The 27673-nt window shown below is 45.5% G+C and overlaps 2 protein-coding genes across 2 annotated transcripts in view; both read left to right on the forward strand.

Annotated features, from left to right (window-relative positions):
* rmdn3 (regulator of microtubule dynamics 3) overlaps positions 1 to 27673 on the forward strand; it is a 411523-nt gene that overhangs the window by 300599 nt on the left and 83251 nt on the right. Inside the window, exon 7 of the mRNA XM_038783476.1 lies at positions 10996 to 11071. Coding sequence (XP_038639404.1) covers positions 10996 to 11071 — 76 coding nt within the window. The remainder of the gene's footprint in view (positions 1 to 10995; positions 11072 to 27673) is intronic.
* LOC119956338 (60S acidic ribosomal protein P1-like) lies at positions 14654 to 15339 on the forward strand. The gene is made up of 2 exons (XM_038783487.1): positions 14654 to 14808; positions 15165 to 15339. Exons 1-2 carry the CDS (start codon positions 14654 to 14656, stop codon positions 15337 to 15339), a joined length of 330 nt encoding a protein of 109 aa, XP_038639415.1.

The following is a 27673-nucleotide window of genomic DNA, read 5'->3' on the forward strand; positions in this document are numbered from 1 at the left end:
TTTTCCTGCATCTCCCACTTCTTAATGTCTACATCTCTTTGTAATTGAAGCTTCACTTATTCAAAATCCTCACTTCTCGAAATTTTGGGTCTGGCTAACTCTTCTCATATATTTAAATGCGTTACTAGGTTTTCAATTATTTCAGCCTTCTTAGCTCCTGTAGACAAGACTACTTCCCATTTATCTGCCAATTCTCTCAATTTAGTTTTAGGTAGAATTTTCAAAATTTAGCCTGTTTCTTTGTCCATGTCCGGATAAGATTGGGTCGGATGACGAGCCATTTTTCTGCAGCATTCTTACTTAATATAACAAGTTCTTACTTGATTCCATTTGTTTCTCTCTCATTGAGTTCAAAAGTCAAAAATTCCCTACACCCAAGGAATTAAGCCTTTTTAAAATTCCGGACATGAAGACCCAATTTTCTGTCATGAAGCACGCTCGTGTTATCTGCGAGCAACTTGGAACACCAGTTCATGGGGATGTAGAGTTTTATTTTGTTTTGGTGTGACGAGCCAAGTGAAACCCCAGAAAAAAAATAGCCCAGTCATTGGGTAACAATTAGTAAAGTCTATTTTTTAAGTAAAGCAAAAACAAATGCACACAAACTGGACTGCTCTGCTCTCACGCAATTTAAGATGTATGAATTATTAAACATACAGTTTCTATTTGGGGTGTCAGACCTGCCACAGCTGCAGACTGGGGCAAGGGCAGATGTCTTGGCCTTCGCCTTGCTGATTGCTCAAAGGCAGGTGTGGAGGTCAGCTTTTCCACCCAGTGCCTCAGTGTTGCTAGTGGATCTTATGAAATTTTATATCTCGAGAAAGGTAAGAGGCATTTGAGGGGTTCTACTGGAGATGGCAGCCTTCTATTGAAGATACCCTGTTTACAAACTATAACTTTGATATCTGAACTCTGTAAGGCTTCCCCTGTTCCTCAAACAACATCCAAATTGAATAATCAGCTATAGTTATCACACAATACAGGGATGATACTCAAATCTGGGAACCACCTTATTCCTGGTCCAGCGATGATTTTTAAAACTTGTTACAAAGGTTTTCTGCACTGCTTTGGCACTAAGACCTAGAACTTATTTTGCTGTAAACCTTGCCTTCAGGCTTTGTGGCTGGAGACTGGCCTGTTTACCTTCTGAGACTGCTAGATGATAATTGCCTCTCTGGTTTTTCAGGATCTGGGCAATTATACTTTTGTTCTTTGATTATACCTTCTGTGTATTTGACTGTCTGGGAATTTCAAGGACCTTCCCAATTGTTTATAATCTGCTTCTCCTCCATAAACCATTATTATCTAAACTGCCGTTCCAAACTCACCCCTGGAGACACACATACCAGTTGAGGCCCTTTGAACACTGTCTATGCTGGCTCCAGGCAGAATCATGACAGGTGTCAAATTTGATCCTGAGATGAGCTTCCAACCTCATAATCATGCCATCTCTATGACCGCCTATTTCCAAATCCATAACATCACTCACAATCTCCCCAGTGCCAGATAATCAGCTGACTCCATTTTCTCTAAACCCCAGTATTCCAGTGCGTTCCCATCTGACCTCACATTCTACTTTCCATAAACTTGAGGTCATCTAAAACACAATGTCAATGTCTTAACCAGCAGCCCCATTCCCCTACCACCCAGTGCTCATTGACCTACACTGTCTCCCAGTCACGCAACAACTTGATTTTAAAATTCCCATTCTTGTTTTCAAATCCCTTCATGCCCTTTCTCGTCCCATCTCTGTAATCTTCTCCAACCCTACAAGCCTCGTAGTTACCCTTGTAATTCTGGTCTCTTGGCATTCCCAGTCATAATTGTTCCACCTATGGTTGTCGCGCCTTCAGTTTCCAAGACCCCAAACTCTGGAATTCCCTCCCTAGATCTCTCTGTCCCTCGACCTAGCTTTCCCTCTTTAAGATATTTCTTAAAATCTACCTCTTTGACACAGCTGTTCAGACCTCTGATCTAACACCTCTTTATGTGGCTTGGCATCGTACTTTGTTTTATAGTGCTCTTGTAAAACGCCTTGGGTCTTTTCATTACATTAAAGGTGCTATAAAAATATAGGTTGATATGGGGATGAGAACAGAGGCAAATATTTGCATTGTTTCACGCCACCAGTTTGCCAGAACCATCCCAGACCGAAGTCAGTTTCCTGGAGGCTAGATTGGGGGTGAAACAATCACCGCCCACAAAGCGGCAAGTAGTTCGTTGAGGTAATTCAGAGGCCGATTAAGGCAGTTGGTCAGAGGCCAGCAGGAATTTGGATGTCAGCCTGCAAGCCACCCTCATTGCCAAATTCAACAAGGACATAGTCCTCTAGCACTGCTCTGAAAGAGATAAAAAGCACTTTGATCTTTGCCATTTTTCTTCAGCAACGCCACCGGGAGTTGCAGCCTGATTGGGTGACTTGTATGACTTTCTGCAGCTGGAAAAAATAAAGTACGAGCTAAGGGGTTCAGCAGAGGGGTTTGAGGCAAAGTGGGGGATGTTTGTGACCATGTTTAAGGAGTTGTTCTTCGTGGGGTGGGGGGGAGTGAAAAAAATTTGTATAAACTGTATTGTTGATTGTTGGGAAGCCTTCACGGATTGTTTATGTGTTGTAACCTTTTTTTCTCTATGTTTGTAATAAAATGCATTTAAGAAAAAGAGAACAACCTGGTAAATTTGTTCTGCATTGTCTTGGAATTTCCATTCCCCCAACATCTTTTATATTCCAACTGGAATTTGAATGTTTGCTGGTAATGTCACTTTCTTTTCGTACAGCTTCTAACATTCATTTTAGTTGTTCTGTGTTCACTTTTTCTGCATCTGTACTTTGCAACCATTATTTTTTGGCTTGATGAACATCCCAAATCCTTCCACATATGTTTCTGCAAGCAGAGTGGTGTTCTGTTATATGTTTGGTATTTTGGTTTGTAGTAATTCTAAGCAGAGCTCTGACATTCCTGTTTAAACATAACCTCTTTAATATTCAAATTATGTTTCTCGTAACATTGTGGTATCAGATGATTCACAGTATAATTTGTGCATGTTTTAGTACAGATGTATCATTATTGTGTCTTAATTTCTTGATCTCGTGTATGTATTTTATACATTCCCTATATAATTTATTGATACTTCAGTCATTTTCTATTAATTTCAATAAATGTTCTGTTAATTTAAAATTCAAACATCAGTTTAATTAATAAATTAATTGTACGAAGGGTAGGCTATTAGTGTACGTCATTTCACTATACAATGTATATATATATGGAGACTACATAATACAATAAAGACAGTAATTGAACTTTCAGTAGTTTCCATCATACATCATATTCTATACTTGGCATATATCTTATGGCAAAGCCGCTTAGTCATTTAAGTATGTCTCTAATTTGCAATAAGTTTGGAAAATAGAACAGGGCAGGGTGAGTAGGAGAAAAGCAAATCTTTTGCTTTAAATGTTTGAAGAATTGTGGCTAGTCAGTTGCAACTGAACTTTCCCCCAGAGTTATGTGCAAACGAACATCCAAATTTGAAGCAGGAGTCGGCCATTTGGCCCCTACTACTCCCTTCTCCAGAGAACAGTAGGGGCTGGGAATCGAATATATTAAAGGCTGAGGTGGATGGATTTTTGACCGACAAGGGAATCCACAGTTATGGAGTGGAGGGCAGACTGGAGGGTGGAGTTGAGACCACAATCAGGTCAGCCATGATCTTAACGAATGGTGGAATAGACTCAAGGGGCCAAATAGACCACTCCTGCTCCTAAGTCTTGTGTTCTTGTGTATTTGATAATATCTTTAACTTACTTAATTAGCCATGGGTGTTGCATCCCTTTCCATAGAACCATAGGAATGATAAAACACAGAAGGGGACCATTTGGCCCATGTCCATGCCAACCCAAAGACATCCAGGTGCCCTTTCTAGTCCCATCTTCCTGCACACTGCCCATAGCTGTGTAGCTTACAGCAGATCCAGGTACTTTTAAAAAGAGTTTAGGGTCTCTGCAGCTACCACCAACTCAGGCAGCGAATTCAAAACACTACTATCCTCTGCGGAAGAAGGTTTTTACTCACATGTCTTCTAATCTTTCTACCACTTAGCTTGAATCTATGACCCCTGGTTTTTGAACACTCTGCCAAGGGAAACATATTCCTCCTGTCTACTTCATCTCTACCCCTCACAGTTTTGTATACCTCAATCATGTTACCCCTCAGCCTTCTCTGTTCCAAGGAAAAGAACCTCAATCTCCCCCCGTAGCTACAATTCTCCAGACCTAGCAACATTCTAATAAATCTCCTCTGCACTCTCTCCAGACCAATTACGTTGTTCCTATAATGTGGTGACCAAAACTGTGCACAATACTACTGTTGTGACCTCACCAGTGCACATGCACGCCAAGATCTCTCACTTCATCTATCCATTCAATATATTCCCGTTTATTGTGTATTGCCTTTCACTATTTGACCTCCCGAAATTCATTATCTCACACTTTCCTGCTCACTCCACCGACTCATCTATATTATTTTGGAGCTTCCAGCTATCATCTAAACTATCCACTACAAGGGCAATTTTTGTGTCGTCTGCAGATTTTCTAATCATGGTCCAAATCTTTAATATATAAAACACACAGCAGGGGTCCCAATACCGAGCCCTGCGGAACACCACTTGAAACAGTTTTCCATTTGCAAGGACAGCCATCGAGCTTTGTTTCCTGTTACTCAGCCAACTTTGGATCCACTTTGCCACATTACCCTGTATCCATGGGCTTTTACTTTTTTGGACAGTCTGCCATGTGGGACCTTGTCAAATGCTTTACCAAAATCCATGGGCTGGATTCTGCAGTCCTCCAGCCGCATGCTTCTTGGCCGCGCGCCTTTCACTGCGGCGGAATTCTTCCCGTCGCCTGTCAATGGTATTTCCCATTGAAGCCACCCCACACTGCTGGGAAACCCATGGGCATGAGTGCACTACCAATGGGGAAAATGAATCACAACGACCGGAGATTTCCAGCCCTTTAGACCAATGCAGTACCCTCATCAATCCTCCTCGTCATTTCCTCAAAGAATTCAATCAAATTTGTACGGAATGATCATCCCTTAAAAAAGCCATGCTGAATATCACGGACTAGTGCACGCCTTTCCAAGTTTATCTGATCTCTCAGGGTTGAATTTAACAATTTACCCACCACCAAAGTAAGACTAACCGGCCTCTAATTGTTTGGCATTTCCTTCGTACCCTTTTTTAAACAGCGGAACCACATTTGCAGTCCTCCAATCATCCGGCAGCTCCCCTGTGCCTAGTGAAGATTGGAAAATAATCCACAGAGCATCTGCTATTTCCTCCCTGACCTCCTTTAACATCCTAGGAAACAATCCATCCAGCCCTGGTGGTGACTTATCCACTTTCAAAAATTCTGACTCCTATAACACTTTGAGCACTTCCTCTCGTTATGATTATTTTATCCAATATTTTACACTGCTCCTCTTGGGTTACTATATCCACATTGTCCCTTTCCTTTGTCAATACAGAGATAAGAAATTTGTTTAAAGTCTTCCCATATCCTCTGCATCTTCACACAAGTTGCCTTCTTCATCTTTGATAGGTTCCACTTTTTCCTTAAATATCCTTTTGCTCATTATGTACTGGTAAAACATCTTTGGGTTTTCCTTAAACTTGTTTGCTAATATTTTTTCCTGCCCTCTCTTAGGTTTCCTTTTTTAAAACATGATCTCTGTGCTTTCTGTAGTCCTCTATACCAGTAATTTTCAAACTCAAGGTCGCAACCTGCGGGAGGGTCGCGGAGTGATCGGTCGCAGCGCTCCTGATCGTGGGAAGAAGTGCCCAACGGCCATTTGGCTTTTAAAAATGGTCATCACCTGCTTTCAAGAATGCCGGCCATCCTGAACATGCGTGCTCCCTCAGCTGGATCTAGCAGTGCGCAGGACCAGGGGCCAGTAGGGCCTCCTTCTGACATTGCGCTGTCCCAGGACCAGATTTTTAAAAATCAATGGAGTCCTTTCACCAGAAGCAGCAGCAGAGAGAAGGTCACATGCCCTGTACACTAACATCATGTGCTCTGGGCATGAAATCACAGAGAAGAGATTCCTTAGTTTTGTAGTTGCCAAGCAAGCAAGCAACAGGACTGTTTGAAGAACTGAAGATGGATCATTTTGTAATGAAGAGAGGGCCAGAGATACAAACAGACCAGGAATACATAACTGAATCTGCTGGAGAGTGCTCCTCGGGAGAGCCCATGGCAGGACAAAGCAGAGCTGGTGTGAGCTGTATCCAGAGCTCCAGGGCCACTGGTGAGCAAACAATTAAGAAGAAATTGAAATCGGGAGCAAAGCAGGAGAAAGATGATTTCTTGAGATGTAGGACTGTTAATTTTGCCAGTGCAAATCAGGATGCAAAGCCCATGTTTGTTATATGGAGAGAAGTACTGACAAGTGAAAGTTTAAAACCCTCAAAACTTCAAAGGCATTTGAAGACGAATCATAGCAAGTTCGAAGACGATTGTTGAATTAAAGTTGAGCAATAATGGTGCGTCACAAAGTTAGACAGACGTGGGTCGAGAAAGTCGGCCAGCATGGGTCATGAAGGTCGGCCGGCTTGGGTCGCAAATGTCAGCTAACATGGATCGTGAATGTCAGCATAGGTCCCAAAGGTCAACCGGTTGGTAAAAGTTAGACCTGGGAAAAAGTTTGAAACACACTGGTTGAGACTGTCTGCAGTGTTGAGTTTTTTGTGACTATCGTGAGCTCCATCCTGGGTGCCGCATGTGCAAAATGCCAGCTTGGCACCTTGGCAGTGCCAACCTGGTACCCTAACAGTTCCCCTGCCAGTGCCACCTGGGAACCTTGGTACTGCCAGGTTAGCATCCAGGTGACACTGCCAGGGTGTCCAGGTGACAGCAGCAGTACCACCCTTCCCAAAGGGTAATCTATGCCACAATTGATAAAGGCAAGTGTATCATATGACTTCGTCACCACCCTATTAACCTGCACTTCTGCTTCTGAGATCTATTTACAAACACGCCACATTGTCATCTGAGTCATTTATATAAATGACGAATAATAGGGGAGCCAGCACAGATAGCTGTGGTACGTCACTGGCCACTGGCCTGCAGTCTCTAAAGAAGCCATCAGTCATCACCCTCTGTTTCCTACAGCTCAGCCAGCTTTGAATCCACTTTGAATCAAGTTCCCCTGTATACCATGTGCATTTGCCGCCTTTAGAAGTCTCCCATGTGGGATCTTGTCAAATGCTTTGATGAAATCCATCCGACAAAGCCATGCTGACTATTCCTGATCAAACCTTGCTTCTCCAAGTGGAGATAGATTCTCTCCTTCAGAATTTTCTCCATTAGTTTCCCCACCACTGAGATGAGATTCACTGGCCTGTAGCTCCCTGGCATATCCCTACAGCCTTTCTTAAATAGTGCTACAACCTTTCTTATTAGTACATTATCCCTTCTCACAACTGTATTTGATCCTTTAACCAATAATGCTACCCCTGCTCCTTTATTGGCACCCTCTATCCTGCTTGAAAACTCTATATCCAGGGATATTGAGCTGCCAATTTTGCCCATCCTTTATAGCAATGACATCCTGCTGCCATGTGTCTATATATATGTCCTTAGTTCATCTGCCTTGTTTGTAATACTACTTGCATTGAAGTATAAATAGTTCAACCTCATCAATTTCCTTTGTTGGACACTTTTTAAGCCCTACCTTAAGCTAAAAATATTGTTTCTTTTGACTTTCCGAATTGCTGACTACATCATTAACTAATGTTCTACCACCTGTTTCCTGATCTGAATCTGACCCAGCTAAGCCTACCTTGGGTTTCGATCTCACTACCTTAATAGTTTAAAACCTCCCCAACAGAACTCGAAAAGGCCCCCGCAAAGATGTTTGTCCCAACTCTGCGCAGGTGCAACCCGTCCAGATAGTATGGGTCCCACTTTTCCCAGAACCAGCCCAATGCCTCAGGAATGTAAATCCCTCCCTGGTACACCATTGCTCCAGCCATGTATTTATCTGACCTGTCCTGTTGTTCCTGCTCTCCTAGTGCATGGCACTGGGAGTAATCCTGAGATTACTACATTTGAGATCCTGCATTTTAATTTTATCTCCGAACTTCCTATATTCAGCTTGCAGATCTCATCCATTTGTTTACCTATGTAATTAGTACCTATGTGTACCATGACCACTGACAGTTCACCCTCCCCCTCCAGAATGTCCTGCAGCCGCTTTGTGACATCCCTGATTCTGGCATCAGGAAGCAACACATCATCCTGGATTCATGTCTGCGGCCACAGAAGCAGCTGCCTGTACACTTTAGTATTGAATCCCCTATCTCTATAGCCCTGCTGCTCGTTTTCCTCCTCCACTTCTGTGCAGCAGAGCCCGTGCCATGAACTTGGCTGTTGCTGCTTTCACCTCCGAGGCGATTCTCCCCAACAGTATCCAAAGCAGTTTGACAGAGGAATCACCAAACGGGACTCCTGCATTTTTTTTTCCTAAGCCCTTTTCTTTTCTGTCACCATTCCCTTTCTGCCTGATCAATTCTCACCTGCAGTGTGACCACCTTGCTAAACATGCTATCAACAAGGTTCTCAGCATCGTGGATGCTCTACAATGAGTCCACCTGCAACTCCAGCTCCGAAATGCTGTTAGCCAGTAGCCAAAGCTGGACACACGTCCTGCACACATGGCCATCGGGGACACTGCAAGTGTCCCTATTTCCCACAATATGCAAGAGGAGCACACCACGGGTCTGAAGTCTCCTGCAATGACTCCTCTAAAATAGATTAAGCTAGTTACTCCCTTAAAGAGAATTTAACTAAGCTAGGGATCTTTTTTTGTTTCAAAACACTTCTGCTGTAACTGAAAGGCCCTACCTTAAGCTAAAGTATTATACTTTAAAACATAAGAAAGTACTCTGCAGGTCTCATTTACCAATCAGCTGTTTCTATTGGAAGCATGCCACTTTCTGAACTGTAATGTTACCTCCGAAAGCTGCTATCGGTGGCTCTGATGGTCCCTGATGAACGTTCGCTCCTCTTGCTTTTCTCATTCCAACCCAAACAGCAACCTTTAGTTAATTATAAATTAAGGAAAGACTAGACTTTAGATAGAAATTAACCCTTAAATTTGATCAGTCACCAAACTCCAACTTAAGTATTCTACTGCAAACAAAACCCTCCTAGAGTCTTTCTTTCTTTGCTGAGTGTTCTGAAATATCTCCTTAAATGTTTGATACTGCGACTCTACTGTCCTATCCTTTAAACTAATTTCCCAATTCAGTGTAACCAGCTCTGTCTTCATACCGTTGTAATTGTCTTTATTTAAGTTTTGAACACTAGTATTCGACCTACTTTTGTCACCATATTTTACCCTTGTCTGAAAAATGGTTGCCTAAAAACTCTGCCAGCATTATATGCAGTATGGTTTTAAATGATAGTCTTTCAGAATTGTAGCTGTTTGCATCTTTGACCCCACTAATTGTCACCTGATTAGATCAGAAGTGATCTGAGTTAATGATTCCCTTTTGAAAATTCTAATCATACATTTAAAAAGGTAATGATACTTTAATGCCTAATGACTCTTAAACTATAGTTTTTAATTTAGCATCTCATAACTACCATTTAAAAAACATTGAATCATACAAATTTAACTTCAATTGGTTTCCAGTGAATTGGAAATCATTTCTTATTCTGGCATAAGTATAATCTTTGCATAATGCTCTCCTCTGCAATAGGTTGTTGTGAAATGTAACTTCTCTTACCAGTAATTGTTTTGCTTTATCTGCCCACAAATGTACTGTGACTGGTGTCTGTCGCTTGTGTTAAAACAAAACTCTGTTATTTTGGTTTGGCACCAAAAAGTCTTTATCAAATGCTTGTTTGGTATTGGCAACTGAACTCCTGCTATAAGAAATCCGCATAATGTATGTTCTTAACACGGATGATTAGATGCTCCCTCTCCAGATCTGTAAAATGTATTTTTCCAGCCAACTTATGGTGGTTTCAACTTTGAGAAATCAAATTCGTTCCCAACAGCTTTTTTCTGGTTTTATTTGTATTCCTTTTGTGAGGGCATGTTTTCACACTGCCAAGGGCATTGCCCTTCTTCCACTTTCTGGACATTTGGCTTTGTCGTTTTTCCAACTGGGAAAAAATCTGGAAAGTCAGCCTGTTCTCTCGAATGTTGGGATGTCTGACAGTTTTAGACTATGCTTGACTATGCTTGATAGTTTCATATTCTATTCATTTCAGAATGTCACACACGTGTAAAATTACACTGATTATACACAAAGGTTAAGGACAGGACAAACCGTACTGTAGGGCAATACTTTCCTGAAGGCATTTTACACATATTGAAATCTAGGTGAAAGGGTAATTTCCCTCATAGCAACTCTTGATGCATTATGTTGTATCTGCTCTCTTTGGTGCAAAGAAAATATACATGTTTGGAAACAGTGCAGAGGAAAGCTGTCTGCTTCGAGATGTATTGAGGAGCGGCTAGGTGGAAAAATAAGAAAAGCTTAAGATCTACAACTTTGAAAGAAGATTATTCAAGAAGAACTCACGAGGTATACAAAATAAGAAATATAACCTCTGCAATATTGAACCAGGGACAGGAACATGATTGGTGAGAAATAGTTTCAAAACATATATTTTCTTTTACAGTGGTAAATTATTGAAACAGTCTGCTGGATCATGGAGGGATGAGCTTTCATGGATCAACTGGCTCTGTCTCCTCCTAAACTTTATGTTCATAATTGGAGTCTAGGTTAACTATGCAAAAAGCGTGGAATCTGTTTGAGTATCTTGAGTTTCTCTCATGTTGATTATCAACCCCTCCAAATGTGCACATTCTACAAATGAGCAAACTGAATCCAGGTCAAGGAAAGGCACAGGGTGAACCAAGCGAAGAGAAAGGCATGTTATGTCTTTTTCAGTGCACTTGACATGGTGCCCTTGTATTTCAGGTATGCTGTCCTATGTGGCCGACAGGCTGACAATGAAACCATCCAGAATCGTATTAAGGCTGGATTCACTTTTAAGGTAAGCCAAATTCACAGAGCTGTTAACCTCAATATGAGGATTATTATTAAAAATATTGTGGCAGGGTACTTGGAAAAATTCAAGGAAATCTGGCAGAGTCAGCATGGTTTTGTCAAAGGGAAATACATTTAGATTTATTGTCACGTGTACTGAGGGGGTACAGCGAAAAGTATTGTTCTGCATAAAGTCCAAACCGATCGTTCCATACATGAAAAACATAGGACATACAATAAATACACAATGTAAGACGTAGACATCAGGTGAAGCATACGGAGTGTAATGCTACTCAGTAGAGAGGATGCGTGGTGAGATCAGTTCAGTCCATAAGAGGGTCATTCAAGAGTCCAGCAACAGCGGGGAAGAAGTTGCTTTTGAATCTCCTGCCCGATGGAAGAGGTTGAAAGAGAGAATAACCTGGGTGGGAGTGGTCTTTGATTATGCTGCCCGCTTTCCCAAGGCAGCGGGAGGTGTAGACAGTCAGTGGATGGGAGGCGGGTTTGCGTGATGGATTGGGCTATGGCAGGGGTGGGCAAACTTTTCCGTGCAAGGGCCACATTCAGAAATTCACAATTCACAAAGGGCCGCATAGTATATTAAGTAAAATAATTACTTCACCCGGTTATGATTCTGGGCGCCTCATATAGAACATAGAACAGTACAGCACAGAACAGGCCCTTCGGCCCTCGACGTTGTGCCGAGCAATGATCATCCTACTCAAGTCAACGTGTCCACCCTATACCAGTAAGTAACCCAACAGCCCCCCCCCCCCGCCCCCCCCCCCCCCCCCCCCATTAACCTTTAAAAAAAAAAAAATTTTTTTTTTAAACATTTTTTTTTTTTTTAATGACTTGGTGGGCCGCAGAAATACCTTTGGCGGGCCGCATGCGGCCCGCGGGCCGTAGTTTGCCCACCCCTGGGCTATGGTCACGACTCTCTATAGTTTCTGAGGGTCTTAGGCCGAGCAGTTGCGATACCAGGCTGTGATGCAGCCAGACAGGATGCTTTCTGTGGTGCATCTGTCAATGTGTACATGCCAAATTTCCTTAGTTTCCTGAGGAACTAGAGGTGCTGTTGTGCTTTTTTGGTCCTAGTGTCGATGTAGGTGAACCAGGACAGAATGTTGGTGATGTACACACCTAGGAATTTGAAGATGTCAAACATCTCCACCTCGGCACCATTGATGCAGGCAGGAATGTGTACGTTACTTCGCTTCCTGAAGTGAATGACCAGCTCCTTGGTTATACTGACATTGATTGTTGTTGTTACACAATGCCACTAGGTTCTCTATCTCTCTCTTGTTCTCTGGCTCATCTTTGCATGAGATCCAACCCACTACGGTTATAGAACATAGAATATAGAACAAAGAACATACAGTGCAGAAGGAGGCTATTCGGCCCATCGAGTCTGCACCGACCCATCGAGTCTGCACCGACCCACTTAAGCCCTCACTTCCACCCCATCCCCATAACCCAATAACCCCACCCAACCTTTTTGGTCACTAAGGGCAATTTATCATGGCCAATCCACCTAACATGCACATCTTTGGGCTGTGGGAGGAAACCGGAGCACCCAGAGGAAACCCACGCAGACACGGGGAGAACGTGCAGCCTCCGCACAGACAGTGAACCAGCGGGGAATCGGACCTGGGACCCTGGCGCTGTGAAGCCACAGTGCTATCCACTTGTGTTACCGTGCTGCCCGTCATCAATAAACTTGCAGATGGAGTTGGAGCCAAATTTTGTCTCACAGTCATGTCTGTATAGGGAGTATAGTAGGGGGCTAAGTATGCAGGAGTCAAGTCCTAGGTTTTGAAGTTTTATAATGAGTTTGGCTGGGATTATGGTGTTGAAGGCAGAGCTGAGGCCAATGAATAGGAGTCTGATGTAGCAGTCCTTGTTGTCGAGATGCTCCAGGGATGAATGTAGAGCCAGGGAGATAGTGTCTACTGTGGACCGGTTGAGGTGGATTGAGGCATTCTGGGAGAATGGAGTTGATGGTGAATCAAGACCAACTTCTCGGAAGCACTTCATAATGATAGGTGTTTATCATCACTTTTAACCAATTTATTGGAGTTCTTTGAAAGAGTCACATGCGCTGTGGATAAAGAGGAACCGGTGGATGTACTGTACTTAGATTTTCAGAAGGCATTTGATAAAGTGCCACATCAAAAATTATTGCGGTAAATAAAAGCTCATGGTGTAGGGGATAACAAAAAATCTGGAAAAATTAATAGTCAAAAGAGGACTGAGACTTAATACAATTAATGTAAGTACAGCATCAGTAACGAGGAAGTTAATGGAACTAAAGAGTGACAAATCTCCAGGACCTGACAGTTTCCGTCCGAGGGTGTTTGAAGGAAGTAGGGAACACACATTGTAGATGCCCTAATTATAATCTTTCACAGACAAGGGAGCTAACGTTTTGAGTCTGGATAACTCTTTGTCAAAGCTTAGATGTGTTGTTAGACCAGCTGAGATTGTCCAGTATTTTCTACTTTTGTTTGAGATTCCAGCATCTGCAGTAATTTGCTTTTATAAACTTTCAGAGTTCCCGAGATTCAGGAGTAGTCCCTCTGGATTGGAAAATTGCACATATCACTACACTTTTTTAAATGGTGAAAGGGGGAAATAAGAGAATTACAGACCAGTCAGCCTAATATCTGTGGTGGGGAAATTGGTGGCGTCTATAATTAAGGATGGAGTAATGGAACACTTGTAAAAATTTTGGTTAATCGAGGAGAGCCAGCATGGATTCGTGAAGAGAAGGTCATGCCTGACTAATCTTACTGAACTTTTTGAAGAGGTGACTCAGGTAGTGGACAGGGGAATGACTGTGGATGTTATTTATATGGACTTCCAGAAGGCATTTGATAAAATCCCACTTAAGAGACTATTAACTGAGATGGAAGCCCATGGAGTTGAGGGCAAATTATTGACATGGTTAGGAGATTGGTTGAGTGGCAGAGAACAGAGTGGGGATAATGGACGAGTGCTCTAATTGGCAGGAGGTAACTAGTGCTGTACCACAGGGATCTGTGTTGGGGTAACAATTATTCACATCATTCATTAGTTCTTGAATGATGGCATAGAAAGTCATATATCCAAATTTGCTGATGACACAAAGTTAGGTGGCATTGTAGACAGTCTGGATCAGGAATTGTCAAATTCGGGGGCGCGACCCATGGGCTGGGTCACGGGCGGGTGTCGGTAGGGTCGCGGAGCCGTCCTTAGCGGTGCTCCCGATCGTGCAAATCCGCGCGCAACAGCTGCAGCAGTCGGCTTTTAACCATGCCGACTGCGAGCGGCCTTCAAAATGGCCACGAACATATAAAAAAGATGTGGCTGCACTGCGCATGCGTGCCTGATCATCAGTGCGCTTGCGCACCAATGATCGGGCACACATGCGCAGTGCGGCCGCATTTTTTTTATATTGTAAAAAGGCCGCTCGCAGCCGACAACGTTAAAAGCTGACTGCTGCTCGCTCTGCATGGTTCGGAAGTGCTCGGTTCTTCTGACCGAAGCTAAGGCCGAGTTTCCCCATGGAGACTAGCACCATCAGACCCACCCGCAGAGATCCAGCGCCATGGCCTCCATCTCGGAACTCGCCTGTATCTGCAGCGTGCTCATCCTGCACGATGATGAGGTCACTGTCACCGAAGGCAAATTCAATGCCCTGATTAAAACAGCTGGTGTGACCATTGAGCCTTTCTGGCCTAGTCTGTTTGTCAAGGCATTGGCTAAGGGGCAGCACGGTAGCATTGTGGTTAGCACAATCGCTTCACAGTTCCAGGGTCCCAGGTTCGATTCCGACTTGGGTCACTGTCTGTGCGGAGTCTGCACATCCTCCCCGTGTGTGCGTGGGTTTCCTCCGGGTGCTCCGGTTTCCTCCCACAGTCCAAAGATGTGCAGGTTAGGTGGATTGGCCATGATAAATTGCCCTTAGTGTCCAAAATTGCCCTTAGTGTTGGGTGGGGTTACTGGGTTATGGGGATTGGGTGGAGGTGTTAACCTTGGATACGGTGCTCATTCCAGGAGCCGGTGCAGACTCGATGGGCCGAATGGCCTCCTTCTGCACTGTAAATTCTATATCTATGTAATATTGACGTCAATAGTCTGATCTGCAACGTTGGTGCTGGACATCGTGCTCCAGCTGCTGCAGCAGTTGTTTCCACCGCTGCCCCCGTTGCTGCTGAAGACAAAAAGGAAGAGAAGAAACAGGAAGAATATGAAGAGTCTGACAATGACATGGGCTTTGGTCTCTTTGACTAAACGTGCTGTGTGCAACAACATTGTTACAATTGACAAAAAAAATAAAAATTGAATATAAAAGCCGGCTGCTGCGGCTGAAGACCGCAAATTTGCGTAATCGGAGATGCAGAATATATTTTTTTTAATTCTATGTAATCTTCCTGCCTGAGCGAGGCAGAGAGCCGGTCACGGCCTCCAAACGTCGCCACCACGTGCTTTGGGCACGATTGCAATTCCTCCATTTTGTCAGCAGCAAACAAGGTAAGAGAAAATGGTGGGTTGCCAAAGTCAGCCGGCATGGGTTGCAAATGTCGGTCAGCGTGGGTTGCGAAGGTCGGCCAGCGTGGGTCCTGAAGGTCGGCTGGCATGGGTCCCAAAGATAAACTATTTCCATTGGTAAAAATGGGTCCCGGAAAAAAGTTTGAAAAACACTGGTCTAGATGGTAAAATTGCAAGGAGATATTGACAGACTAGAGGAATGGACAAAATTTTGGCAAATGGAATTCAATGTATGCAAGTGTGAGGTTATCCATTTTAGACCACAAAATGATAGAGCAGAGTACTTTCTAAATGGGAAGCGGTGAAGTACAGTGGGTGTCCAAAGAGATTTAGGGGTTCAGGTGCATAGTTCCTTAAAATAATTAAAAAGGCGAATGGAATGCTTGCCTTTATATCTAAAGGATTGGAGTATAAAAACACAAGAAGTTATGGTGCAGCTACACAAACCCCTGGTTAGACCCCCACTTGGAGTACTGTGAACAGTTATGGGCACCTTAGGAAGGAATGCAATGTAGGTTTACAAAAATGATACCTGGACTTATAGGAGTTAAGTTACGAGGGGAGATTACACAAATTAGGCCTGCTTTTGCTAGAATTTAGAATGTTAAGGGCTAATCTGATGGAAGCATTCAATATATTAACAGGGAAAGATAGCGTAGATGAAGATAAACTGTTTCCACTGGTTGGAGATTCTAAAATAGAGGGCACAGTCAAAAGATTAGTGCTAGACCATTCAGGAGAGATTTTTAAAAAATAAAAATATTTTATTAAACTTTTTGACATTTTGACATTTTTACAATCTACAAACCCACCGCCAACATCACCCCCCCCCCCCCCCCCCCCCCCCCACACACACACACACAACACCCCATGACAGCAACCAGATCCCCAAAATGCAAGACAAACAAATACCATCTCTGGTGGAACCCCTCATCTGCACCTCTCAGAGCAAATTGCACCTCTCCAAATACTGGAATTCCATTAGATTCCCCAGCCATGCCAAGGCACAGGGGGCAGAAGCGAACCTCCACCCAACAGAATAATAATAATAATAATAATCGCTTATTGTCACAAGTAGGCTTCAATGAAGTTACTGTGAAAAGTCGCACATTCCGGCGCCTGTTCAGGGAGGCTGTACTTGAATTGAACCCGCGCTGCTGATCTTGTTCTGCATCACAAATCACCTGTGAGTAATGAACGAGGCGAAAGCTAAAACATCTGCCCCGCACCCATCTACAGCTCTGATATGTCTGACACCTTGAATATGTTCTCCAGAGAATCCGGCACCAAATTTACATGCAGAACCTCGACATGGTGCTGAAAAACAACCCCCAAAATGTCTCCAACTTTGGGCAGGAACGTAACATATGGACATGATTGGCTGTACCCCTCCCACATCGTTCGCAGCTATCCTCCACCCACTCCAACAGCCGACTCATCCTCACCTTCATGAATTGCGCCCTATACACCACTTTTAATTAAATCACCCCAGCCTCTCACACAAGATCGAGGCGTTAACCCTTGGCAGCATTTCGCATCATAATTCTTCTTCCAACACCCCCCCAACTCTTCCTCTCACTTGGCCTTAATCCCTTCCATGGACTCCTTGTCCTCCTCCATAATCCTACCGTAGATCGCAGAAACGACCCTACTCTCCAGCCCCCACATTGACAGTAGGTCCACCACCAACGAGGAGAACAGTGCCACCAGAAAGCATTCAGGAGGATGTTAGGAAGCACTTCTTCATGCAAAGGGTGGTAGAGGTTTGGAACTCTCTCCCACAAACTGCAGTTGAAGCGAGAACAGTTGTTAATTTTAAATCTGAGACAGATCGATTTTTGTTAAGCCAAGATATTAAGGGATATGACCCAAGACAGGTATATGGAGTTAATAATAATAATAATCACTTATTGTTACAAGTAGGCTTTAATGAAGTTCCTGTGAAAAGCACCCAGTCGCCACATTCCGGCACCTGTTCACATTAAATGGCAGTACAGGCTCGAGGGGATGCATGGCCCCATCTCCTATGGACATGGATAGAAGATTGGCGAAATAACAGGAAACAGAGAGTTGACATAAAAGGGTCTTTTCGTGGTTGGCAGGGTGTAATGAGTGGTGTACCACAGGGATCAATGCTGGGACCTCAACTTTTTACAGCTTATATAAATGACTTTGAATGAAAGGACTGGAGGCATGGTGGCAAAACCTGCTGACGACACAGAGGTAGGTAGGAAAGTAAATTATGAAGAGCACACAAGGGAACTTCAAAGGGGCACAAATAAGTTACGTAAGTGGGTAAAGATCTGGCAAATGGAGTATAATGTGGGAAAATATGAAATGTTCCATTTTGGCAGGAAGAATATAAAAGAAACTTATTATCTTACATGGTGGCACAGTGATACAGTGGTTAGCAATGCTCTCTCAATGTGCCAGGGACCCGGGTTCTATTCCAGCCTTGAGTGACTGGGGAGTTTGCACGTTATCTCCGTGTCTACATGGGTTTCCTCCGGATGCTCCGGTTTTCTCCTGCAGTCCAAAGATGTGCGGGTTAGATAGATTGGCCATGCTAAAAAATTGCCCCTTAGTGTCCAGGGATGTATAGGTGAGGTGAGGTTCTGGGGATAGGGCAGAGAAGGTTTCCTAGGTAGAATGCTATTTCAGAGGTCGGTGCAGACTCAATGGGCTGAATGGCCTCCTTCTGCACTGTAGGAATTCTATGATTCTATAGGGAATTGAAAGTAGGGAGAGTATGCTTCAGTTGTACAGGACACTGAAGTGAAATCACATCTGCCGTCCTGTGTACAGTAATGGTCTCCTTATTGAAGGAAAGATGTAAATTCTTTAGAAGCCGTTCAAAGAAGATTTACCAAATTAAAACCTGGAATGTACAGGTTCTCTTATGAAGAAAGGCTGGAGAGTTTAAGTTTGTATCCACTAGAGTTTAGAAGAGTAAGAGGTGACTTGATTGAAACTTTTAAGATCGTGGGGGGTCTTGACAGGGTGGATTTGGAGAGAATATCTAGAACTAGGAAGCAGAGTCTTTGAATATTTTTAAGGCAGAGCTAGATAGATTCTCGATTAATCTGTGGGTGAAAGATTATTGCGGATAGACAGGGATGTGGTATTAAGATTACAATCAGATCAGCAATGATCTTATTGAATGGCAGAGCAGGCTCGAGGGACCGAGTGACCTATTCCTGTTCTTAATTTGCAAATTCATATGATAAATGAGACTTCCCTTTTGTTGAAACGGTGCTCTGAAAAACCCCCGTTGTGACAGAGTACTCCAGTCATATTTAGCAGGCAGCAGACAAAACTCATATGTTGCTGCTGGGTTTGGTACTTTCCAAGGATATTACAACTGCAAACGAGGCGAGGATTGCTCAATTGCATGCAAAAATCTCTACTTTATAACTTCTCAGAGATGTGGTCAAGCTGTCAAAGACAAGAGCCTTGCATCAGAAGTTTCTAGAACTTAAGCCAGACGCCCCCTCCCATGCCAAGAACTATTGCAGCTGTACTTCTCTGTCAGTTGTTGCATAAGTTCCAATGAATTAATTTTTTAAAAAGGATTGTAACTTCTCATGGCACAAAATTATTTTTCCTCATGTTATCTTTGGTTCCCGAACCACTCACCTTAAATCCATATTGTCTGGTTCTCGACCCTTCCACTAAATAGACTATTATTGAAGATTATTATTGCCTGGCACTTTTTCTTTCTTAATAGCTTTTTTATTAACATTTTTGAGGTATTAACATTTTACAAAGAATAAAACGAACCCCAAAATTTCTCCAACTTTGGGTAGGACCCGAACATATGAACATGATAGCTGGGCCGTTCCCGCACGGTTCCGAGCTATCCTTCACCCCCTCAAACAGCCGGTTCATCCTCGCCTTTGTTAAGTGTGCCCTGAGCACCACTTTTAATTGAATCAGCCTCACGCATGAGGTTAAGGCATTAACCATCATACCATAATCGCACCATAATCCCTCCACCATCGCCATCCCCAGCTCCTCCTCCTACTTGGTGTAGGAGCGGTTTCAAGACCTGTGTATTGAGTTCTTCCACGTGGGGTTATTCCCTGTGGCTCAGCTCAATCCAGAGAGAAACAAAAACACCACAACCGGGACATGATGGCTATTTAATCAAGCTTGTTACGTGTACACGGAGAACAGACTGGATATCAGCAAAGACCTGTTCTACCGAACAAAAAGCCGAGCACAATAATTATACAACGTTCAAAAATCAATTGCCCACCCCAGTTGAACGCGATCCAATCCCTGAAGCTGCTTCTTTTAAACTTATCCAATAGAATTGCAAGCACTGTTTCAATTTCACCCGATAGAGTCGCAAGCAGCGCATGATTGATCATCATCCTGATAGCTGCTACAATCCCAGCAGCTTGCTGACTGTGAGAAACAGAACAGAAAGACAAGGGGCGGGATTCTCCGACCCCCCGCCGGGTCGGAGAATCGCCGGGGGCCGGCGTTAAACCCGCCCCTGCCGTGTCCCGAATTGTCCGGCACTGGAGATTCGGCGGGGGCGGGAATCGCTCCACGCCGGTCAGAGGCCCCCCTCCCCCCAAGTGATTCTCCGGCCCACGATGGGCCAAAGTCCCGCCGCTGTCAAGCCTCTCCCGCCGGCGTGGATCAAACCACCTACCTTACCGGCGGGAGCAGGTGCGCAGGCGGTCTCCGGGGTCCTGGGGGGGGGGTCGAGGGGCGATCTGGCCGCGGGGGATGCCCCCACAGTGGCCTGGCCCGCAGTCGGGGCCCACCGATCGGCAGGCCGGCCTGTGCCGTGGGGGCACTCTTTTCCTTCCGCCTTCGCCATAGTCTTCACCACGGCGGAGGCGGAAGTGACCCCCTCCCCTGTGCATGCGCGGGGATGACGTCAGCAGCTGCTGACGCTCAGGCGCATGCGCGGACAAAGTCCCTTCGGCCCTGGCTGGCATGGCGCCAAAGGCCCTCAATGTTAGGGCTTAGCCCCTAAAGGTGCTGAGACGTCCGCACCTTTGGGGCAGCCCAACAACGGAGTGGTTCACGCCACTCCGTCACGCCGGGACTCCCCGCCCCGCTGGGTAGGGGAGAATCCCGGCCCAGATGTCAGAAGTAAATGTCCTTTTGGTCAAGTGAGCTATCCTAAATCCCATTTGAGTACTTATTACTGCTAAGTCCTAAACATACATGTTTAATGGTTAATAATGATTACCTCAGTCCTATAATTCATCCCAATCCTTAATGAAACAACTTATGTAAAACTACTCATGCTAACGATTCAGTTTCAAGAGACTCACTTGGCTCTAATCCATTCCGGACCGTTAGGAAGACCTTTCTCTTGAAGTTCTGCACCTGCATATATCTGGAGCCCAAACATTACCCCCAACTCCTCCAAGCTTGAGAACCACCACTCCAAAAACAAATCCTTCATCCCCTTCACTCCTCACTACTGCCATCCCTGGAACCTCACATCCATCCTCCCTGGCTCAAACCCATGGTTCCCTCTTATCGGCCTCGAGCCTGCCCTCAACCTAAAATGCTGCTGGATTTGCTTCCAAATCTTCAGCGTGGCTACCACCACAGGACTCCCAGAATACTTTCCAGTGGCAAATGGTTGCCAGCACCTGCAACCCCGACCCCTTACAGGAACCTGCCTCCATCTGCACCCATATGGTCTCCATCTCCCTACACCAGCCCCACACCTTCTCTGCATTCGCCGCCCAGTAATAATATAGCAAGTTCGGAAGGGCCAACCCCCTGACTGATGACCCCTTTGGAGCACCGCTTTCCGTATCCTAGCCACTCACCCTGCCCATACAAACGCTGAGACCAGCCTATCCACCCCATAAAAAAATGACTTCACTAAGAAGACAGGCAGACACTAAAACAGAATGTTAATCTTCCCATCTCCACCCGGCCTGCCAACAACAAGGGGAGACTATCCCACCCCAACACATCCTGCTTCACCCTCCGAATCAAGCTCGTGAGATTGAGTTTGTGAAGCCGTAACCAACTCTGTACCACCTGCACCCCCAGATACCTAAAATGAGTTGTCACTACCCGGAATGGAAACCTCCCACTCCGGCTCCTGCGTCTAGAGAAGACATCACAAAATACTCACTTTTCCACGCCAAATCTCCTTAGTAACCCCATTATATCCCTCACCGAAGAGCTTGAGTCCGAGACTAACAACAGCAGATTGTCAGCATAGAGAGACAGCCTATACTCCACCTCTCCCCCTCCCTATTCCCTTCCATAAGTCCAAACCCCCAGCACAATAGCCAAGGGCTCTATTGCCAGCATGAACAGAAGGGGGGACATGGGGCATCCATGCCTCATTCCACAAAATGGTGTAGAAATTCCCCCAAATTCATATAATTTGTTTGTACACATGCTGTCAGATCCTTGTACAGCAATTTCACCCCATGCCACAAACATAAGCCCAATTCCAAATTTCTCCAACACCGCAAACATATCTACTCCACCCTGTCAGACACTTTCTCCGCATCTAATGCCATCAGCACCACCTCCAACTCCCTTCCTTTTGCTGGAGAAAACACCACATTCAGCAGCCACTGGAGATTCGCCGACAGCTGTCTGCCCTTAGTGAACCCAGCCTGATCTTCAACCACAATTGGAAGACACTGCGCCAACCTCAACGCCAACACCTTCGCCAGTATCTTAGCATCGACATTCAGTGAAGAAATGGGCCTGTACAACCCACACTCCACCACTCGTTATCCTTTTTAAGTACTATTGAGATGGATGCCTGCCCCATCATCTCTGGCAGTACTCCCCAAACCGTTACGTCCTCAAACATTTCTACTTTCAGCGGTGCCGACTTTTCCTGAATCTTTTATAAAATTTCCACCGGGAACCCATCCGACTCCGGTGCCTTTACCCAACTGCATCTTCCTTATCACTGCCTGCACTTCTTCCACCCCCATTGGTTCCTCCAGTCCCGCTATCTCCTCCGGACATCCAGTTGCTCCAGGGACTCCTCATATGCGACGTATCCTCCGGCGGCTCCGACTTATACAAGTCCCTATAAAAGCCTTCAAACGCCGTATTCACCTGTTCCAGTGCCACCACCAGCCCGCCTGTCCCATCTCTAATCCGCACAATCTCCCTCACTGCTGCCTGCCCACGAAGCTGGCCTGCCAGCAGTCGACTGGCCTTCTCTCCATATTCATAAACAAACCCCCTCCCTCGCCTCAGCTGCCGAACCGCCCTCCCTGTGGACAGAAGATAAAACTTTGCATGTAACTCCTTCCTCCTCACCAAACATTCTGGTTCCGGATCCTCCGCATATCTCCCATCTACCTCCAAAATCCCTTCTAACAACCTCTGCCACTCCTCCTGCACCTCCCTATCCACTTTTGTCTTGGATAAAATTACCTCGCCCCACAATACCGCCCTCAACGCCTTCCAAACTACCAACGGTGAATCCCCCTCATTCCGGTTAAACCCCACATACTCCTCAATCACATTCCCCATTTTAATACAAAAATTCGATCTGCCATCAAACCAACATTTTCTTCACAAACTCAGCATTTTCTCAGTTCGGGACATATACGTTAACCAGCACCACCATCTTCCCTTCCAATGCACCTATTACTATCACGTATCTGCCGCCCCCCCCCCCCCCCCCCCCGCGCCCAGTCTGCCACCACCTTCCACCTTCTCCATCTGGAACCTCACTCATTTGCCCACCAGTATCGCCACCACCTGGGCCCTGCTGCTGAAGCCCGAATGAAATATCTGGCTCACCCAGCCCTTCCTCAGCCTCATCTGGTCCTTCACCCTCTGATGGGTCTCCTGTAACAGCACCATTACCGCTTTCAGGCCTTTCAAGTGCAACCCCCACTCTCTTCACCAGTCCCCCCAACCTTCACCACTCTGACTGAATGTCTCTCACCGCCCCCCCATCCTCACTATCCATCATAACCATCACCCAGGCCCCGCTTAGCTAGCGAGACCCAGCCCTAGTCACCGTCACCCCACTACCCTCACCCACCTTTCCCTGAGTCTCCCCCCCCAACCACTTCCTCTTAAAAACACCTCACCCAGTACCTTCCCCATCCCCAAACCTTCACACCTCCCAGGCCCATCGAACCTGCCCATACAGGTTCCAATGACGGTGGCGCTTCAAACCCCCCCCCCCCTCGCCTCGCTCCCGTTCACTAGCCAACATTGAGTAAGCTAGTGTGGCAGTCCCTGCTAGAGCCCCCTCCCCCACATCGAAAAAACACACCAACACAACAAGCTCCGAAACCCAACAAACCACAAATCCAAACCATCACCCCGAACTGCCCCAGCCCAAACACCTCTAACACAAAACAATTAAAGATAAACGGCCATAAAGGGAAAGAACAACATAAAGGAAAACCAGAAAAAAAACCCGGCAAAGTCCAAACTCAGTCCACTCCCTGGCCTTCACAAACGATTCCGCCTCTGGCACCGTCTCAAAATAGTAGTCCCTGCCGTTATGTGTGATGCTCAGCTTCGCTGGGTAGACCACACAAAACCGCATGTTGCGTTGGTACAGCGCCTCCTTTGCCCAACCAAAGGCCGCCCTTCTCCTCGCCAGCTCCGTCGTAAGATCCTGGTATATACGTATACCATTCCCGTCCCACTGCATCTCCCATTTCAGCTTCGCCCACCTCAGCACCTTCTCCTTTAACTGAAGCAGACGAGCACAGCTCTTGGCAGTTCATTCATTTTTGTTTTCAGCTGGAGTGACCAGTGGGCCCTGTCCAATTTGTAGTGGGCGGGGTCAACTTCGCGAACATCTCAGCAAAGTACTCTGTAGGCCTCTAGCCCCTCAGGCACACCCACGATCCTCAAGTTATGCCTTCGTGACCTCCTCCACTTTGGCTTGCAGCCCTCTGTTGCTCTCCACCATCCTCTGCAGCTGCTCACCTATCGAGGTGAATTGGTCGCTGTGCTGCGACAATAAATGCTCCACCCCTTTCATCTTCTCTCCTTGCGCCCGCACCACTAAAGTCTTCACCAATGCCTCTTTCATCGGAGCAAGGGTCTCGCCCACCCACTTCTTGAACAAGGTCTTCATCTCTGTCTGATGCCTGCCGAAGTGTTTTGAAAACAGCCGTTCAAACTCCCCGGCCATCAACTTCGGCTATCTTTTCCACTGTGATCGGCACGGCCCCAACCGGCAAGCATTCTCCCGCCATCTTTTCCCCCGCTGAACTCCGCACCACGTTTGACAGTGGACTTTTGTTCACTCCCTTTTTTTCTCCTGGTTTTTGACATCCTTGAAATGCCAACTTCTCACACAACTTTCTTTCCAACAAACTGGGTGTAAAGAACCCCAAAATGATGACTGGCAGGAGCCCATCAACATGCAACCTCCACCTACATGCCGCATCTGTAAATCCCATTGCCTGGCACTTGTGTGCCATGAATGTTACTTGCAAGATTAAAACAGAAGATAAATCTTTTATGTGTTAAAATTAAGTTAAGTTCTCATTGTAAAGTCATCAGAGTTGCAAGATTGGAGCAAGTCAACCAGTGCCAAACCCATCGTACTCGGCCTTTAAGCATGGTAGCTACTGTTCAGTTGGCCTCAAATTCTATTTAAAACCAAAATGATTTAAATTAGCTTTGCTTATCAAATTATACCTTATCTCAACTTTCCAAGAAGGCTCAGACTAAGCAGATAAATATGAAACATCTGTGGAATTAAGTGAAATAAAGGTAACATTAGTTTCCTTTACCTAGTTCATAGAGGACCTCTTGTGGCACAAACCTGAATTACCAAATTGGCAGAGGCAACAAGGCCCAGATCAGAGAATCATAAAATGGTAGAATACATTTTGCCTGTGCCAGTTCTTTGAAATATCTGCCCAATTCATCCCACTCCTCTCTTTCTCTTTGCTCTTTCTCTCTAGTCCAGCAAATTTCTCCTTTTCAAGTATTTGTCTAATTCCAACTACACAGAGCATGGCATTTTGCTGAGTTTTTTTAATTCCTCACGTCACCTCTGGCTCTTTTGTCCTCTGGTTACTCTTATGCCACTGGAAACAGTTCTTTTCTGATATATAAAAGAAAATTACTGCGGATGCTGGAATCTGAAACAAAACAGAAAATGCTGGACAATCTCAGCAGGTCGGACAGCATCTGTGAAGAAGGGACGGAGCTAACTTTTTGAGTCTGGATGACTCTTTTTCAAAGCTGTCCAAGTTTTTTTCTTACTTGCTTGATCAAACCCCTTGACGATTTTGACACTTTCACCCTTGAACCTTTTCTTCCCTGAGGAAAATAACTAGTTTCTCAGGTTTCCCCATACAACTGAAATTATAGACTTAGTAATTTGTCAAAAGCTGCTCTCTGGTTATGCATGTTACACCCAAATTGGAACATGGAGCATGCATTATCACAAGAGTAACTGCACAATCCAGATACAATTAAGTTATTCAAGCTCCATCATTCTGGTACAGAACTAAAATACTGCAGATCCTGGTAATCTGAAAATCAAACTGAAAATTCTAGAAATAGTCTACAGTTCAGGCAAGATCTTTGGAGACAGGAATAGAGTTATGAGGTGCGATTTCACCACCACTTGCGCCCAATGCAGCTCGGGATGCACTGGAGAAAGGCCAAAATCGAGGTTCGTACCAGGTGCAAACCGTTTTGTAATTCATCTGGCCCGCTCCCAATGGCGAGTTCTACATCTCGCCCAAAAATGGTGATGATATCATTAACACTCATTTGCATTTATTTCAATCTCATTAGCAAGTTTAAGTCGAATGCTGCAGCCTCCCGGGAATTACCCAACTTCCCAGCAAGAAATTACGCGGGTGTCATTTAGTACTCCTTTTTAAGTCTTCTGAGGAGAAGGGAGGAGGTGAGTGCTATTTCCATTTTCTGACATGCAGCTCAAGGGCACTGGAACTGCTGCCCCAGGGCTTGGGGGTGGAGAGGGGGAGGGGGGGGGGGGAGAGAGCTGCTCTCCTGAAAGTCAATTTCATCCCCTTGGACTGTGAGCAGCCTCTAGCCTCACAGATGAAGGCTATTTCAAATTAGCCTTGTTAGTTGTGATAGTACTTCACACTCTCAAGTGCCTCCTTGAGGGCACACTGCCATGCCTCAGAGGATAATTAGTGCACAGCATGTCAAGCAAACATTGATGCCTGAACTCGAGGAGCACCAACACCATAGAGGCAGCTGCCAACAATCAAACATTAAAGAGCAGGGCTTCAGCACTGTGGATCTTCCCGCGACCAAAGGGTAAGTGTGTAGAGCTGGGGAGGGCACCTGAGCACGGCCTCTATCATGCTCCCGGCAGAGGTCTGGGATCTAGGGGGTCTTGATGTCATCGGGAGTGAGTGTGCAGAGCAAGGTTTGCCAACTGGCTCACTGAATGGCACTCTGAGAGAGGGAAGGTGGGTCACCTAAGGGAGGCTTGGGGGATTTGAGAGTCCGGGATGGAAGCCCTAACTGATTGTCGGTCTCTCTCCTTCTCCAATTCCATTCAGATACAAAAAATGTACGCTGGCGTTGATCCCATAGAAGCTGCCCTTGAGTTGCTGGTGGCAGCCGAGGTGGGCAGACGCCAGAGAAGGCAGCAACGAGAGCGCATGCTGGAAACAGCACCTGATGTGCAGAGGGCATGGCATACCCTGAAGACAGGGCCGTCCATCAGGCTGAGGAGGGAGCCAGTGGGAGAAGCCAGAAAAAGCCCAAGGTGTACAGGCGTCATTGGCCATTCAATGAGCTGACGTACATCATGTGCCGCAGAAGGCGGTTTCTCAGCAGAGAGACAATGTGGCACCTATGCCATGTCCTCTTGGCACCACATGGAGGAGGAGGACACCCAGTCCTGGTAGCCGTGAAGGTCACTACAGCCCTCAGCTCTTATGCCACCAGATCATTCCAGGGCTCAAGCAGGGGCATGTGTGGCATTTCATAATCTATAGCCCACAGGTACATTCCGGAGGTGGCGGATGCCCTGTATGTTCGGGCATCCAACTGTATCACCTTCAACCTGGACCAGGCCCACCAAGATGTTCGGGATGCAGGATTCTCTGTCATTGCTGGGATGCCCCAAGCCCAG

This window comes from Scyliorhinus canicula, chromosome 2 (assembly GCF_902713615.1).
Source record: "Scyliorhinus canicula chromosome 2, sScyCan1.1, whole genome shotgun sequence".
In the NCBI taxonomy this organism is placed as follows: domain Eukaryota; kingdom Metazoa; phylum Chordata; class Chondrichthyes; order Carcharhiniformes; family Scyliorhinidae; genus Scyliorhinus; species Scyliorhinus canicula.

Excerpts from the sequence above, each read along its gene's own strand:
- LOC119956338 (XM_038783487.1), top strand. The coding sequence starts at position 14,654 with ATGGCCTCCATCTCGGAACTCGCCTGTATCTGCAGCGTGCTCATCCTG. Across the intron at positions 14,809-15,164 it reads CTGTTTGTCAAGGCATTGGC|TAATATTGACGTCAATAGTC; the intron begins TAAGGGGCAGCA and ends TCTATATCTATG.